The sequence below is a fragment of the Pristis pectinata genome, chromosome 11 (assembly GCF_009764475.1).
Source record: "Pristis pectinata isolate sPriPec2 chromosome 11, sPriPec2.1.pri, whole genome shotgun sequence".
In the NCBI taxonomy this organism is placed as follows: domain Eukaryota; kingdom Metazoa; phylum Chordata; class Chondrichthyes; order Rhinopristiformes; family Pristidae; genus Pristis; species Pristis pectinata.
Window position 1 is genome coordinate 40,365,286 of NC_067415.1, and position 19,168 is coordinate 40,384,453.

Below are 19,168 nucleotides of genomic sequence, written 5' to 3' on the forward strand. Positions count from 1 at the left end.
ATACATTAAGACGAGTGAGATGTTTCCTGCCCCTTTCAGAATCCCCATTAGAAAAGTGTGATGGGTAAGGCTATGTCTAAACAGTGATTCGGTGGGTGTTATGGATAATATAAGGCATCCACTGTAATTAATAGGCCTGGCCATCAGTGCTGAGTGTGCTATATGTGCCACTCTGTCCCATGCTAATATTCTCTGTCTCCCTCCCTCTCTTATATACTGACTCCTTCTGCTCTGGGTGCACAATCGGGAAAGCAGAGGAGACAGTAAGTGTCGGTGACTCCGTGAGCAGACAGCATGCGAAACGATTAGCATCCACAGACCCTGGTCAGGGATCAGTAACTAGCGGAGAACGGGAACATGGTGGGCTTGGTGGGCTTGGAGGACTTGGTGGCCTGCATGAGAGTCAGCAAGCTGGTGGGATCTGGTAGAGGGATTGAGCTGCATGATAGGGGCCACAGAAGTGCAGATAGTTGAGCTGCTGCCTCACAGCTCCAGTGACCCGTGTTCACTCCTGACCTCAAGTGCGATCTGTGTGGATTGTGCATGTTTCTGCCTGTGACTACAAGGGTTTCCTCTGGGTGCTCTGGTTACCTCCCACATCCCAAAGACAGACAGATTGGGAGGTTAATTGGTCAGTGCAAACTGCCTCTAGTATGTAGGTGAGTGGTAGAATCTGGGGAAAGTTGATGGGACTGTGCAGAGATAAAAAAAAATGGGATTAATGTAGGATTAATGTAAATGGGTGCTTGAAGTCCGCACGGACTCAGCAGGCCGAAGGGCCTTTCTCCCTGCTGTATGACTCTAGGCTTTCTCCAGCTGAACCGGTATGAGAGGAAGCAAGACCGCCTCAGCCTCCAAGCCCTGCTCACTCCCTGGTAATTACAACTGATGGCTGGGGAAGGGCAGCAGCTGTTCTCAATGGGAGCCACGACACAAGAAGCTATAAAATGTCTTTAATGAGTATAAAAAATATTTATGTTGTTTAAGCTGTTTGTCCCCAAAACAAATATGCCTGTTCACTTTTACAAATTACTGTAATTAAGAGAAAATCAATATAATTTTCCACAATTTTATCAGTCTTGTTTACAACACAACCACAATTTTTTGTAGTCCATTCGTCAATTGCCTTAGTGCTGGCCAAATCATAGCAAGAATTCTCACTCCACATTTTGGCGTGGAAAAGAATTTCAGTCCAATTTAGTTTTCACTTCTTATCAGTTTGATTTTGTGCAGCTTTGTCCAACTCACATGGTTTAGCTTGAAATAATGCTTCAGATACATGTCTGTCATTTTTATTGTTGTATGTGGTTATATAAGATCACCTCTCCATCACCTCCTTAAAGCCATCTTAGATTCAGTTCCTGGTTTGAATCTTTATTGTCATGGAAAAAATATCCTCCTCCACTGCTCCATCTGCCCCCAGAGCAATAAGCAATAAAGCTGAAAGTTGGATATGTTTATATCCTCAAGTATTTTGACAATTTGGTCAGAACTATCACTGATTTTTCTAATTAACATGCAAATGATGTTCACTGTTTTAGTTACCAAAAGGATAACATGGAGCTGTCCCTGCCTCAGTGAGATAAATTACCATTCTTCTCAATTAGACCTTCTCTGAATCTGAAAAGCAATTTTTCCAATTTACTATCCCTGAAACCAGAAGGCATTCAAAATAGCAAGTACTCTTGACTGGGCTGCTTGTTTACTTTCATCTTATCTATCAGACATGAATGAATCAAACGTTTCAACACCATTAATATCATTTTCACGAAAGCATTGCACGGGTTGTTCGTGTCTCAAAAGGATGTGGTGGCACCGAAGGAAGGGTGAACAAGATCACCTCCCAAAAGATGCAGCACAAAAGAGAAAAGGGAAGGCTGTGGTGAGACCTGATGGAGGAGTTTAAAATTATAAAGGGATTTTGATAGGCCACATGCAAGGAAATTCAATTATTAGTTCATGCAGTTTAAACATCGTGTGATTGATTTAAAGCCCAATTTCATTCATGAAATGCAAATAGTGCCCAAAGCGCAGAATGATACTTCAGTCGGGGTGTTTCTGTGTGCACAAAGTACATAATGAAGCACCGAGAACATGTACATTGATGTTAATCCCCAAGCTGTGCTTAATTGGAGGCTCCCTTGTGAAATTGAATTAGTCATTCACTCTTTTTGCTGAATAAGCAATTAACACTCAGCATGGACCGAGCAATGGGTCTTTGGAGCAGGATATGCCTAGAATCTGAACTATTTAAATGAATCATCTCTCACTACCAGTTTTGTGTGGTTACCACACAGAGCAGTTGAGGTGAATAGCATGGCTGTATTTTAGAGGAAGCTGAACAAATGTGGAAATAAAGAGAAACAGCATGTGCTGATGGGGTTAGATGAAGTATGATGGAAGGAGAATGGGTGAGGAGCCTTCTGCACTATAAGTTGTATGTAGTTCCATTCAAAACTTCCCAGTATTCTCTCAACCCTGAATTAGTTGTTCTCAGTTAGAGTGCAATTTTCTCCAAGACTCCAGTGAGTGAGCTAAGATCTGATTATTGACTGGCAACTGCTCTTTTGGAATTGAGGACTAGCGCAGGAACCTTACTTCTTGTGGCTGATATTTTGCCCCAGCTGACGCAAAAGCTAAATTAAACCATGGCATTATTCCTTGGCCTTATACTTTGAGCCACCTTTGTAAGAGCTAACGAAACTCACAATGCTAAAATTGAGACCAGCTTCATTTAGAGCAACTGCTCATTCTGCCAATGTCGGCAAAGTGTTCTGTCAACAGTGATGTGTTTACCTTCTTACGGATTTAATGGAGTTCAGTACATCAGCAATAAGATGCAGCCATGGTTGGAATATAACAAATAAAAACAGAGGTTTAAATGAAAAATCATCTTGAATTCAGAGATCAAATAATGACAAAATTTAGCTCATGAAAACAAAATTGCAATTTTCCAACTTCAACATTTCCATTTGTCATATATTGTGTTCTAATTTCTACAATAGATTCCAATAACTTCTTTCCACCATCTCAATTAAAGATGTAGTTTCCCTGTCAATTGAAAGTTACTATTCACAACTAAGATAAATTTCTGGAGCTGAAAACTCTGATTATAAGCAGTATCTCAGTTTGCACAATTTTTCTTAATCACAGAGAGGATGCTGGATGATGACATGCCATGCAAATATTTCCCCTCTTTCCTCAAAGATTATGAGGATGTGACAGTGAAATAGTTACAGTAGTAGACTGAAATAATGCAGTCGGAAACTCAAACTTCATTAAAAGTAAGTTAGCAAATACTGAAATTGTGGGTTAGCATCAGAATGATGATCCTGAAAGGCTTCTGGATTGTCCCAAGAGTTCAATTGGCTCACCATTGCTCAGCAGACCAGGGAACATACAATGAATCTCACCATTCTCAAAGAGTGCATTGATTGCATCTCCATAGCTGACTTATGAACTTGTTGGTGGGTTTTTGCCTTGAACTGCTGTTGTCGTTATGTGAAGGCACACCAACAATGTGGGTTATTTCATGATTTTGATCCAGCACTGATAAAGCAACAGTGATACATGTTCAGATGGTGCGTGACTGTGATTTTGTGATCTTGCTGCTCTTGTTCATTTTATGGTTATGGTCAGGGAACATAATGCTGTCTTAGTAACCTTTGCAATTTGCTGTGTACATCATAGCTATTGTAGCCATGTTGTGCTAATAGTGGAGTGGGTGTTTACTCAGCCCAGTGCAGAGACACTAATCAAGCGAAGCACGTTGTCAGGGATGTTGCAGCTACACTCAGTTAGGTAAGTGGTGAGTATTTATTTGTATTCTTGACTTGTGTTGTAAATTGTGAAGAGGACTTAAAAGCTGGGAATTAAGTCACTCGTCAAGAATCGTCATTCTCTGTCTTACACTGGTAAACATGACATTAATTTGGCTGGATTCACCAAATTTCACGTAAATATTAACTGTGTAATGTTCATAGTGGGTGACTTAATACGATGGGGATTGACATCACCAGTACAGGCTTTAGTGTTCCAGTATGTACATCACGTACACGGAAGCACCCAACTGAAATGTCATCCCATGCTCTCAGCATTATGTGCTATCATATGTATTTCATACATGAATTTGAGTTACAAATCAATCGTACAACGTGACTGTAGTTGAGAGGAAATAGCTTGGTTTTTATTTTGTTGGCGATGATCATTTTCTGGGTGGCATTTTTGTGGGATGTATATTACCTGCCGCTTTTAATCTTGAAGCTGGATGCCTGCCAGGCCTTACTGTATGGCAGTGTTACTGGAGCTTGAGAGTGGATCAGGACATTGTGGAATCATTGTTGTTTTTAACTTTATAAAGTAGCTGAAGATAAATGGATGCATCCAGTTGACCTAAACTGAATTCACTCTTGTTGGGCTCCTCAATGCTATGGCTGCTACAGCGTTACTTTGATCTTGGGGTCGGTAGTAGCCACGGTCAGGCCTTGTCTGCATAAAGACCATGATGAGATGCAGACAGTCTTTTGATAATGTTAATAAACAAGTTATTGTGAGAAACTGCCATTTGATAGCAACTTTGAGAGGAGAAGTTTCAACAGTGAGGGGAACTGCTGGTGTTGCAACTGTATTTATCTAACTCTCAATCAGCTTGCTGATGCTTGGAATGAGGCCCATGAAGAGAACAGATGGTCAAGTTAGATTTTTCTTTGTCTCTGTAGATGGAATATTCTGCTAGGATATGGTTGTGTTATAACTGTATTTTAAAAGTTTGTTGAGGGAAGAACACAGTTCTGATACTAAAATCACAAATGCATTTATAAGGAGCCATTTATGACCTTGCTACACATGATGTGCAAAGAAACACTTTCCACAATTATTTGTAAAGCTGAACATGCACTTAAAAGACAGTGTTTTTCAAACATGTCTGTGAGTAAAACTCAATGTCAAATGGTTCACTTGAAAAGGGTTTCCAGATTTGCTCACTTGTTTCCAAAGCTCAAGCACAGAATACATCCCACCCAAAACTTTTTTGGCAATTTGCTCAATATGTCATTAGTGCAGCAAGATTTTTCAGGGACTATTTCTTCATGCATTTTAATATATATTTTGATGGATCAGGGTTAGAGAAAGGCCCCAACTATTTCAGGTGGCCAGGCCTTTAATAACTCTCAATGGGGCTCCACAAAGGCACAATGTTTTCTTTTAATAATCAACAAAGAAAATTTCTGTGACAGAGGGAGAGTAATAAGGGAAGTATTTTCTTTCCTGAAGTTATCAGGATCTGAGCACCCAGGCCTGGCACTGGGTGGGATCCAAGCACCCAGGCCCAGCCTCAGATGGGACTCAAGCACCCTGACTTGGCATTTGGCAGGACCCTTGTGCCTAGGACTGGCAGCTATTACGACTCAAGTACCCAGGTCCTGCCTCAGGTGATCCAAGCACCCAGGCCCAGCCTCAGATGGGACTCAAGCACCCTGACTTGGCATTTGGCAGGACCCTTGTGCCTAGGACTGGCAGCTATTACGACTCAAGTACCCAGGTCCTGCCTCAGGTGATCCAAGCACCCAGGCCCAGCCTCAGATGGGACTCAAGCACCCTGGCTTGGCATTTGGCAGGACCCTTGTGCCTAGGACTGGCATCTATTACGACTCAAGTACCCAGGTCCTGCCTCAGGTGATCCAAGCACTTAGGCCCAGCATCTAGACTGGATCCATACAACCAGGCCCATCATCGGGTGGTGAAGAAGGTGTTTGGCACGTTGGCTTTCATCAGTCAGGGCATTCAGTACTGGAGTTGGGAAGTTCTGTTGCAGTTATGTAAGTCATTGGTCAGGTCACACTGAGAATAATGTGTACAATTCTGGTCACCCTGTTAGAGGAAAGATGTTATTAAACTAGAAAGAGTGCAGAAAAGATTTACCAGGATGTTGCCTGGACTTGGGGGCCTGAGTTACAGGGAGAGGTTGCATAAGTTAGGACTTTATTCCCTGGAATTTAGAAGACTGAGAGGTGACCTGATAGAGGTATACAAGATCATGAGGGGCATAGACAAAACACACGGTTTGTCTTTCCCAGGGAGGGGGTGCTAAAAACAAGAGGGCATAGGCTTAAGATCAGAGGCGAGAGATTTAAAAGGGACATCAGGGGCAGCTCCTTCACACAAAGGGTGGTGCATATTTGGAATGAGCCATCAGAAATAGTGGATGAACGGACACATTAGCAACATTCAAAAAGCCATCTAGATAAGTACATGGATAAGGGAAGTTCAGAGGGTGATGGGCCATGCACGGGCAGATGGGAGTAGCTCAATGGGCAACACAGCTGGATGAACGAGTTGGGCTGAAGGGCCAGTTTCCATGCTGTATGACTCCATGGGGAAGGGCCCAAGCACTGAGGCTCATAATCGGACTGGATGCAAGCACCCAGGCCAGGCACTGAATGGGCCCCAGGACCCAAGTCGATAGTGAAGGGCTCTGAATCCTCACGAGTTTTTGGCTGCAACCTCCATAGTTCCCCTCTGAGTAATTAGGGTAATCTGAGTGATGACATCAATCCAACATCATTGGTGTTGGGTATGTAAATTTTTCAAGGCACTTGACAAGGTATTGCAGAGGTGGCTGGCACATAAATTTAAGAGCCCAAGGTCCTGGAGGAAACCTGTTAGCTTGGATTGAAAACTGGCTGTCACATAGAAAACAAAAAGTTGGAATAAATGGGTCCTTTTCAGGCTGGAAGGATTGGAGTACCCCAAAGATCAGTTCTTGACCCTCAATTGTTTGCTATTTACATGAATGACCTGGAGGAGGGAACAAAAGAAAAGGTTTCTAAGTTTGCCGATGATATGAAAATAGTTGGAAGGGTATGTTATGATGCAGACATTGTGATTCTGCAATGGCATATTGATAGATTGAGTCAGTGGGTGAAAACCTTGCAGATGATGTTTAATGTGGGGAAGTGTGAGGTTATGCACTTTGGTACAAATCAACGGCAGATTATTATCTCAATGGAGAAAGACCACAAATGAGTGAAGTTCACAGGGATCGAGGTGTTCTCGTGCATGAATCACAAAAAGTTAGCAGGCAGACAGCATGTAGGCCTTTATTGCAAAAGGGTTAGAGTTTAAGTACAGTTCTACAGGGTGTTGTGAAGCCACACCTGGAATATTGTGCACAGTTTTGGTTCTTTTACCTACAGATGGATATAGTAGGATCAGATGCAGTCCAAATGAGACTCACCAGGCCAATTCCTGGGATGAGAGGGTTATCCTATCAAGAGAGACTGGACAGTTTGGGTCAGTATTCCTTGGAGATTAGAAGAACGAGCAGTGACCTCAGTCAAACATTAAAGATCCTAAGACAGCTAAACAGGGCAGATGTTGAGATGTTTTCACTAGCGGGAGAGTTACAAACGAGGAGACATGGGCTACAAAATAAGGGGCCAGTCTTTTAAAACTGAAGTGCATGGAAACTTTTTCTCTCAGAGGGTAGTGAATCTCTGGAATTCTCTGCCCCAAGGGTGGTGGAGGCCAGATCATTAGATATACTCAAGGTGGACATAGATAAAAGATTTGAAAGATCAGGGAATTGAGGGTTATGGGGAACTGGCACAGAAGAGGAGTTGAGGCCAACAGAGATCAGCCATGATCATATTGAATGTTGAGGCAGCCTTGAGGGAACTGGTGGTCTATGCCTGCTCCTATTTTCTTCTGTTTTTGGGATTAGCCATTGGAGAATTACTAGGCCTCAATACTGGGGCTGTTGGGCATGGTTCGCTTATCCTTCAAGTGAATTTGAAGGTTTTTGTGGAGGTCATGTTGGGGGTATTTTTTCCGGTGCATTGAGATGCCTGCTGTAGGTATTCCGGGTCTCAGAAGCACATAGAAGGCCAGGGTCACTGCTGCCTGCAGATCATGAGTTTTGTGGCAGGTCTGAAGTTTCTGTCATCAAATACCCTTTTCCTCAACCAAAGGCTATACCAGCGCATTGAAAGCGGTAGTAAATTTTATCACCGATGACTGCCTTCACTGAGAGGTGGGAAGTGGTTCATGTTTTCATGGGTCTCACTGTGAACCTTTATTTCAGAGGGCAGTGTGGTGCAATATGGGATTGTTGGCAACCCTACCCACATCCCACAGCTAATTCCTTAGTCAAGGTGCAGGAAAGTACTTCTTCATTAGTGGTGCTTCATATTTCTGAATTCTTTTTGCCGATCATATCCCTCTCTGCCTTGCTCATTCTAGTACCTGTCCAGATGCCTCTTAAATGTTGATGCTGTTCCTCCCTCTACCACCTCCTCTGGCAGCTCATTCCAGATACCAACCACCCTTTGTGTGAAAAACTTACCCCTTGGATCCCCTTTAAACCTCCCCCCTCTCACCTTAAAATTATGTCCTCCAGTTTTAGACACTCTAATCATGGGAAACAGTCACTGGCCGTCTACCCTCTCTATGTCTTTCATAATTTTATGTACCTCTATCGCATCACCTCTCAGTTTCCTTTGCTCGAGGCAAAACAGACCCAGTCTATCTAGTCTTTCCTTATAACCCAAGCTCTCCAATCCAGGCAGCATTCTTGTGGGCCTTTTCTGCATCCTCTCCAGCTTAATAATATCTTTCCTGTAGTGTGGTGACCAGAACTGCACACAATACTCAAGTGTGGATTAACCATACATTTTATACAACTGTAATGTTACGTCCCATTCCTGTACTCAGTGCCTTGGCTGATGAAGGCAAGCTTGCCATATGCCTTCTTCACCAAACCATCTACCTGTGTAGCCACTTTCAGGGAACTATATCATTGTATCCCAAGGTCTTTCCGTTCAACAACATTCCCCAGGGCCCTGCCAGGGCAGGCACAGTAGTGTAGCGGTTAGCATAATGCTTTACAGCCCCAGTGACGCGGGTTCAAATCCGGCCACTGTCTGTAAGGAGTTAGTACGTTCTCCCCGTGCCTGCGTGGGTTTCCTCCGGGTGCTCTAGTTTCCTCCAACGTTCCAGAGATGTACAGGTTTGGAAGTTGTGGGCATGCTATGTTGGCACTGGACTACGTTGGCACCGGAAGCATGGCGACACTTGCGGGCTACCCCCAGAACATTCTACGTAAAAAGATGTATTTCACTGTGTGTTTGGATGCACATGTGACTAATAAAGATATCTTATTTTATCTTATCTTCACTGTGTATGTCCTGCCCTGGTTTAACTTCCCAAATCGCATCACTTTGCACTTGTCCAAGTTAAGGTCCACTTGCCATTCCCTTGCCCACTTTTCCAGTTGTTCTAGATTGTGTCATAGCCTTAGCCAGCATTCCCCACTGTCCACCACACCACCAGTTTTGTTGTCATCTGCAAACTTGTAAATCATGCCACCTAAATTCTCATCCAAGTTGTTAATATATACAGAGGCATGCAAAAGTTTGGGCACTCCTGGTCAAAATTTCTGTTACTGTGAATAGCTAAGCGAGTAAAAGATGGCCTGATTTCCAAAAGGCATAAAGTTAAAGATGACACATTACTTTAATATTTTAAGCAAGATTACTTTTTTATTTCCATCTTTTACAGTTTCAAAATATCAAAAAAGGAAAAGGGCCCGAGGCAAAAGTTTAGGCACCCTGCATGGTCAGTACTTCATAACACCCACTTTGGCAAGTATCACAGCTTGTAAACGCTTTCTGTAGCCAGCTAAGAGTCTTTCAATTCTTGTTTGGGGGATTTTCGCCCATTCTTCCTTGCAAAAGCCTTCTAGTTCTGTGAGATTCTTGGGCCGTCTTGCATGCACTGCTCTTTTGAGGTCTATCCACAGATATTCGATGATGTTTAGGTCAGGGGACTGTGAGGACCATGGCAAAACCTTCAGCTTGTGCCTCTTGAGGTAATCCATTGTGGATTTTGAGGTGTGTTTAGGATCGTTATCCTGTTGTAGAAGCCATCGTCTTTTCATCTTCAGCTTTTTTACAGACGGTGTGATGTTTTCTTCCAGAATTTGCTGTTATTTAATTGAATTCATTCTTCTCTCTACCAGTGAAATATTACCCATGCCACTGGCTGCAACACAAGCCCAAAGCATGATCGATCCACCCCTGTGCTTAACAGTTGGAGAGGTTTCTTTTCATGAAATTCTGCACCCTTTTTTCTCCAAACTTTCCTGTGTCCTCGCCACAAAATTTGGCGTCAGAAGTTTACAAAGGATCACCTAAACAAGCCTGATGCGTTTTGGAAACAAGTCCTGTGGACTGATGAAGTTAAAATAGAACTTTTTGGCCACAATGAGCAAAGGTATGTTTGGAGAAAAAAGGGTGCAGAATTTCATGAAAAGAACACCTCTCCAACTGTTAAGTACGGGGGTGGATCGATCATGCTTTGGGCTTGTGTTGCAGCCAGTGGCACAGGGAACATTTCACTGGTAGAGGGAAGAATGAATTCAATTAAATATCATCAAATTCTGGAAGCAAACATCACACCGTCTGTAAGAAAGCTTAAGATGAAAAGAGGATGGCTTCTACAACAGGATAACGATCCTAAACACACCTCAAAATCCACAATGGACTACCTCAAGAGGCACAAACTGAAGGTTTTGCCATGGCCCTCACAGTCCCCTGACCTAAACATCATCGAAAATCTGTGGATGGACCTCAAAAGAACAGTGTCTGTAAGGTGGCCTAAGAATCTCACAGAACTAGAAGGCTTTTGCAAGGAAGAATGGGCGAAAATCCCCCAAAGAAGAATTGAAAGACCCTTAGCTGGCTACAGAGAGTGTTTACAAGCTGTGATACTTGCCAAAGAAGGTGTTACTAAGTACTGACCGTGCAGGGTGCCCAAACTTTTGCTTCAGGCCCTTTTCCTTTTTTGTTATTTTGAAACTGTAAAAGATGGAAATAAAAAAGTAATCTTGCTTAAAATATTAAAGAAATGTGTCATCTTTAACTTTATGCCCTTTGGAAATCAGGTCATCTTTTACTCACTTAGCTATTCACAGTAACAGAAATTTTGACCAGGGGTGCCCAAACCTTTGCATGCCACTGTATGACAAACAACAGAGGACCCAGCGCCAATACCTGTGGCACACCACTGGTCACAGGCCTCCAATCTGAGAAACAACCCTCCACTACCACCCACTGCCTCCTACCACCAAGCCAACTTTGTATCCAAGTGGCTAGCTCACCCTGGATCCCACTTGTTCTAACCTTCCTGACCAGCCTACCATGCGGGATCTTGTCAAAGACCTTGCTAGAGTCCATGTAGGTGATGCCTACCATCTTGCCCTCTTCATTCTTCTTCATCACCTCTTCAAATTACTCTCAAATTCATGAGACGTGATACCCCGCTCACAAAGCCATGTATCTCTGGTCGGTCCTTGCTGATCCAAATGCAGATAAATCCTGTCTCTCAGAATCCCTTCCAATTATTTCCCCATCACTGATGTAAGGCTCACCAGCCTGTTGTTTCCTGGCTTATCCCTGCTTAAATAAAGGCACGACATCAGCTACCCTCCAGTCTACCAATACCTCACCTGTGGCTAATGAAGGTACAAAAATCTCTCAGTGCTCCAGCAATTTCTTCTCTTGCTTCTCATAACATTCTATTTGTGGGAAGTATCTGATGGTTTAAAATGACTGGGGGTGTGGGGGTTGGGTTAGGGAATGAGAGGGTGGACAGTGTGGACTCAGGGGTGCAGGTAATGGAAAAATGTTGGAGGTGGTAGACATAGTGGGAGACATTAATTGGCTATCCAGAGAAACATTCTTGGTTACTCCTCTTCTTGATAGGAACAAGATTTGTATTCAATATCCATTCCATTTCGTTGGTAGGGAACATTACACATGAAGGAGAACGATTTAGGAGGCGGTGCAAAGATCTTATCATAGGAACCGTATCATTTTTGGGAGTGGTTGATGGGAAATAAAGATCTTTTCAAATAACTACCACACACTTCTGCATAAAATAACACTAAAAGTGCTTGGAACAATGAGTGAAATCAAACTTGCGAAAGGGAAAGTTGCCCACTCTTGGAAGTAAATAAAATAAACGTTACACTGGTGCATATCGCTAAACCATTAGAACTCCTGTTTGCAAACAACTGCAGTTTTCTGAATGGACTGCTTAAGAAGCAATGTAGGCATTTCTAGATGACAAAGAGGTTTCCTTAAAGATATATTTAAAGGGATAAACTCTGTGAAATGACTCCTGAAGCTGTGGTTTTTCAGCAGAGTAACTTCAGGTCTAAATTGGAATACTATAGATCATGGTTTAGGTTGGCTCTCGCACAAAAACTTCACTTGCATCTGAGGCCTTGGACACAAGTGACCAGGTGTCGCACAAGTTTGGATGTGAAGCATGTCACCCAGTACTGTTTTCCAAGCCAAGGCTCAAGAATTGTTCTGGCATAGCTGAAGGTGAGGTGGTTGGGACAGGATGGAGAACTTGTATTGTGTGGGACTGTTTGGTTGAAGTGCAGAAATCAGGAATTGGATTGGACCATCACTTGACCGTCCACATCAGGGGGGAAAATCGAGATTTTCAAGAAAGAAGGTGCCTAGCTGAAGTGGGTGGTCCCAAGGGTGAAGGCAGATAATTTATTTACCTAGCAAGTATTCTAGTCTAGTGTTATGGACTCAGTGAAAGTCCCTTTAAGATAGAGAGTGTGTGTGTATGTGTGTGTGGGGCGTACTTACGTCAATAGAAGATAAAGGACGTAATGACGTTGTTGAAGAGTAAGAAGAAGAAGAAGAGAGAGAGAGAAGGGAGAGAGACACCAGCCTGCTTGTTTTTCTCTATCGATGGATGAGAAACAATAACTGTGTTTACCACTGAAATCCATGTATGGAAGTTGGAAGTAATCCGGTGGAGTTCACTTTGTTGCTGACCTGTAGAAGGAAACAGGTATTTGTGTGTGGACGACCACGATTCGGATGCTTTTCGGGGTGAGGAAGTCACTACCGAGTAAACACTGAAGAGTCGTTTGGGTTTCATCGTGGAACATTTGGATTTCGTATGTACTCTCTCTATGTTTTTCTACATCTACATCTTATCTTCAGACAACGGTGGTTGTTGAAGAAGCCCTTGCTCATGTTTCACCTTATGGCTTGCGGAACTGAACTTTAAGAACCATTCCGGAACTGGGAGTTTTGGACTTTGTCACACACACACACGAAGAGTTTAGTTTTGGGGTTAACGTTCAAGGTTTAACATTTTTGAATTCTAACATACTAACATTTTTACTTTTATTTTACGTATTATCATAAGTAGTGATTAATAAAATAGTTTTTAACACTGAATCATGCTCAGTGTGTTTCTTTTGTTGCTGGTTCGTGACACTAGCACTGCAGTGGTAAGACCACGAGGTTCTGTGAATGCCCACAGATAGGGACTACCAAGACAACTTTGTGCAAGTTCACCCCATGCAACTCTGCCACGGAAATTAGGGTCACAAGAGTGAATTATTTCAGGAAATGAATTTGACGACTGGTGTAAGTGACTTGCAAATAGTCATTATTGCATTTTATTGCATTATTGCACTACACTACATCATTGCATTATGCATTATTGCATAAAATTGATAAGACTGTAAAAAATCATGCAATTGACTTTTTGAGCAATAATAATTAAATACACTAATTCCAGGTCATCTTACAGCACCGTTAATAATAGAGAATAGTTTTCTTAATTGATCATAATTTGTCATTCCCAATGAAGCATATTTGAAATCTGCTCTGCACAACAACTGCAGGCAGGAATGGATATTTACAACCTCAACATTAATGCAAACAGAATGTATTTATTTTTTTAAAAAACAATTCATTTAAAACGCTGTTGACATTTTTTTCAGAATATGACTTACAAGCTATGTTGATTGCTTGCTATATTGCCATGGAAACATTTTTTTGGCAGTGCAAAGTGCTGGTGGGTGCAAATCGAATTAACAATTGAAGTGATAAAACAAACCCACATCCCACAACAATCACCAAGGCTGAGATACTCCTAAGCATTTTTCTTCAAAGAAGGTGAAAAAGATATTAAAGAATAGATCCTCTAGGGCACTTGGGACATGCTGTAATACATTTCTACTGGTTGCATTCTGTGGGTAAAAAGGAATGTAAAGTATTTTGGTAATGGATGAGAATGTAAAATGCCAGCAGCATCAAGGAGTTTTAATTTGGGGAGGGCTCTGCTCAAAATTGACTTAATGGAGCCTTAATATTAAGGAAAGAATTTAATAGCCTTACAATTGGAAAAGAACAAGGCACAATATTCACAGGCTGCAGCTCCTCAACAGTTGACATGAGTGGTCCATCCCCAGTACAGATGGACACAACATATCAAATAACCAATCACAACAGAAACTGTGTTAACCATAAGCTTTCCAAAATTATCATTTGAATCGTTAGGAGCATTCCCTCTCTCCCTAGTTACTTTTTAATTGAAATGGTGCATGTGATTGTGTTGATGTCATAAATTATTGTATTGTGTTAAAAGAAGGAAAAGAAGTGAAAGTCATAACTCTGATAACATACAATGTCATATGAGCTATAGCTACCAGTTACAGAAGTAGCAAGTGGCACTGAAGTTTGAAGTCATTTTAACGTCTGTCCAAAAGGACCACAATGGCATCGTTAAAATCCAAAGCCTCACCTACCAGCCTAGATTTATTCAGTTACCATGTAGGTTTCAACCATTAAATGGGTGGGCTGGATACCCATCTACTTCAGTAAGTACTAGCTGGGATCCTATGACTTGCTCCCAACAGCAATGTATGAGCTGTTCTGTTTTCCTCACTGATATTTGGAATTTAGCAGCATAACTAATAACCCTTAAAGGGGACACAGCAATCTCCTTCACAGAACTAGCTTCTCATTTTGTCAGTATGTTGTCATGATTATATTCACTCTGCACTCTTGTCAACTTCGAGAATTAGAATATTAGCAGCTGTCAATTATTTTCCCTGTTACTTTTAACAATGGTGTATCTCTGCAGCAAAACACTTGCCAGAAAGAATTCCAGGGTATAGTGGGTTAGCCTTAAGCCCATTTGCAATATTCCTACAGATTTCTCAACAAGGTGAACAAAATGAAGCTCCAACAAATTTGCCATTACAATACTGTGCAAAACACGGCACCTCAGTGTTACGGACTCAGTGAAAGTCCCTTTAAGATAGAGAGTGTGTGTGGGGCGTGCTTACATCAATAGAAGATAAAGGACGTAATGACGTTGTTGAAGAGGTTAGAAGAAGAAGGAGAAGAAGAAGAGAGAGAGAAGGGAGAGAGACACCAGCCTGCTTGTTTTCTCTATCGATGGATGAGAAACAATAACTGTGTTTGCTACTGAAATCCATGTATGGAAGTTGGAAGTAATCCGGTGGAGTTCACTTTATTGCTGACCTGTAGAAGGAAACAGGTATTTGTGTGGACGACCACGATTCGGATGCTTTTTGGGGTGAGGAAGTCACTACCGAGTAAACCCTGAAGTGTCGTTTGGGTTCCATCGTGGAACATTTGGATTTCGTATTTACTCTCTCTATGTTCTCTACATCTACGTCTTATCTTCTGACAACGGTGGTTGTTGAAGAAGCCCTTGCTCATGTTTCACCTTATGGCTTGCGGAACTGAACTTTAAGAACCATTCCGGAACTTGGAGTTTGGGACTTTGTCACACACACACACGACGAGTTTAGTTTTGGGGTTAACGTTTGAGGTTTAACATTTTTGAATTCTAACATACTAACATTTTTACTTTTATTTTACGTATTATCATAAGTAGTAATTAATAAAATAGTTTTTAACACTGAATCATGCTCAGTGTGTTTCTTTTGTTGCTGGTTCGTGACATCAGACACTATGCTAGCTGTGCTAAGTTCTTAGCGTACATCAGACTCGGGCATGTATTGCAGAGATTTTCTAAGAGAAACAGCTTATGCACTAGGTGTTAATTAATTCTTTGCTACTTGGAATTTGCTTGGTTTGACTCAGTTGTACACGTGCATTTTTCTAAATATTTCCAGAAAGACTGAATCAGCATATGGCATGATATTATTTACACAATACTATTCACTTCCATAAATTCTATTGTCTGAGGTTGTGTTAATTCTGCTTTGGGTGACAGGAATCTGTGACATTGAAATCTTCGGAGACTTATTTAATTCTGCAGGACCAAAGCAGATTTACTCCACATAAATCAATATAAAATGTTTATTTTTCATTCAATGGATATGATACTAAATCCATATCCTCAAAAGAAAATATAAACATACAATTCTGTGTAATTGACTCAATTTATTTTACAATATTAGAAACCTGCAGAGAAGTCTTTTGTTGAGTGCACGAAAGATTAGTCTATCTTTAATACTTTATGGTGATCCTCAGTAATGAAATAGTTAAAAGGGTAGCTCCTAATAAGTGACCAATTGTTCCAATATACAGTAGTGGTACTTTGGGAATTGAACATGTTTTGGACTGTTTGTTATGTCCAAGTAGAACTTCTTTATTGTCAGTTATGCAAGAAAGCAATTACTAGCTTGGGCAGACTCAAAGCAATAAAGTACAGTTGATAGGTACATCTGCTGGCTGTTAAGTACGAGGCTGACTCCAAGTATCACAGCCAGTTGCATAAACAGGTTTTAATCGAATTTACAGCAATGTAAAATATTGTGGATTCATTGAAGTATTCAGGGAGTTGTTAGCATAATCTTTCATCAGTTTGGTTCCTGGTGCACATTGTGAGCATAAACGTATTTTTCTTCTGATTCTTGTTTTGATGTTAAAAAGGTTTATCCTTTTCCCAGAGGGTCACTGACTTTCAGAATAATCTGTTGGTTTGCAGACAAATTCCTGGGATAGGGGTGGGGATTACTGGTCAACATGTTGCAAAGGCAGATAACAACTTTTGTAATAGAGTTACACATACCCAACCACCTCAGGGTGTTACTATGGCATCAGGATCTTCCTGTTGAAATGGACTACCAATCTAGGGAACTCAGCCACAACCAGAGACATTATACACCGATCATAAGTCATGTCATTTGTTGGTCGAACTGTTGCCAGTAACGACACCCCAGTTACATTCAAATTCAAAAAATTATAGGTGACACAGCATCTTATTCCTCTTACATACGGAACCCTGTTGCAATATGACTGAATAGCAAAGATTTGAAGAACCAACTGGTCTTGTTCTGGTTTGATTGTCATTCAAGAAGGTTTGATGCTGGAAAAACAACACTAACAAATTTGAAAATTTCCCTCAATAATTAGCTTACAATGTTACCAACCGGCACTAAAAGACTTAGAAACAAAAGTAGAATTGCTTCACTTCTTGGTAATGCAATTTCAAATTCGCAAAGTCATTGTTTGGCACTGCACAAATGATTTCTGGGCTAAAATATTTCAAATAATGAGATATTATCTTTGTTTCATATATAACCCAGATAACTTTGCTTTTCTTTTACACAAATTGCCTTTCACAATTTCAGAAAAGATTCTATCATATACTGATGAGGCAACCATGGTGCACTAATTACAGCACAATGACAATGAAGATCTGAACCAATCACTGTTACTGGCAAAGAAACAGGAAGAAGTGGTTAACTTATGCTACAATTATAAGACCAAGATTAAATAACATAAAATAAAACACATTAATAAACGATGTGATGTTCTGAGAATTGGGGATGTGGGAAGGAATGATATAATCTACAGATGCTCAACTGAAGACAAACACAAATTTAGATACTTGCTTATCACCAGTTGTAATGTACTTCAGCTGGTTGACAGCTGGAGTTTATTTCTTCAATATGCATCAAAGATTCAACACCCAAAGATCAAACATTCAACACCCAAAGACCCAAGATATATTATTTTCAAACATGCTCAGTCTACAGGAGGACACATGCCTTGGCTACAGTCTGAAACTTTGTGTGCTAAAGTCATACAAGTCAACAAATGACAAAAGAATGATGGTGCAAAAGAGACATGTCAAAGTAGCTGATGTATATAGGATGCTTTCTACATGGTCAAAGTGTACAGGCCTCATCCAACAGAGGAGCAAAGTATTTAGAACAGAAAAATGTTCAAGAAGCAAGCCTGCATCTCCTCTCTGCAAACTAATGGCCGTGTCCAGTAAATAAAGATCAGAAAGTATCCTGACAAGAGGCTATCTCCTAATAGTTAACAATCCTAAGTGGAGGTCAATAAGGAAGGGAAAAAGGTGAAGAATTTTATTTGTGGCTTAACAACAAATAACAGAATACCAGGTAGTCATAACATGCATGCAGGTCTAAGTTCACTTCTACTATAGCTTTCATCCTGCTTTTTCATGCCCTTTAAAACTGGAGCACAGTGGCAACGTTAATCTATTCTTTACTGGCTGTAACCTTTCAGTATTTCTCCTTGCTGCAGTGTCTGGGAGATGATTAAATTCTTTGCTTCCTGCCTTGAGTAAATTCAGTCACTCTGACACTAAATGATTAATGATAAAGTTGGTCATTTACCTTGCTCGCAATTCTCCCCTTTATAGCCAGCACTGCAGATGCATGTCCCCATGATGCAGGTGCCGCGGTTGCCACAAGTTGAGTCAAGGCACTGGTTTGTGGGAACGTCACACTCTGCTCCCTTCCAACCGCTGTGGCATAAGCAGCGTCCCTTCACATACTGGCCATTGCCACTGCATAGCACAGGGCAAGATGCTGCAAAGAGAATCAAAGTAACATCAAACATTGACAATGGAGGCAGCTAGCCATTTGCTGAGAGATTTTAAGCATATCAATGCATTTAATCACCTTCAAATAATCACGGTTTATTTTAGATCCCAATAGTTTTTTCAAGAATTGTTTGTATTGGCAGGAGTAGAACTAATCAGGAATAAACAGGAGTTTGATGGAAAATTAAGCAAAGATTTTCACAGGGTTATGAATAATGGTGGACTTAAGTGATTGTAGGGTTTCAGAATAAATTATACAGGGAGTAACTTTCAACTTCAGGTACTTTCCTCTCTTCCTGTCCATCACTGGTTGGCTCAAACATTATTCTGGCCAAGTGGCAGGCAACCTGATTTCAGGCTGGTGCTGCCACAGTCCTTGTGCTGCCTGCTCGGGTCAAACATTCTTCATGGCTTCCTCCAGTTTCTGAGTTGTGATTGGAAACTAGAACACTGCCAATTCATGATGTAGATGAATACACTAATCTCCAGA

At 41.3% G+C, this 19,168-nt stretch overlaps 1 protein-coding gene across 1 annotated transcript in view; it reads right to left on the reverse strand.

Annotated features, from left to right (window-relative positions):
- The window catches only part of tenm4 (teneurin transmembrane protein 4), a 1,444,950-nt gene that overhangs the window by 127,921 nt on the left and 1,297,861 nt on the right, over positions 1–19,168 (reverse strand). The window contains 1 exon segment of the mRNA XM_052026216.1: positions 18,470–18,664. Within this exon segment, the coding sequence (XP_051882176.1) occupies positions 18,470–18,664 (195 nt within the window).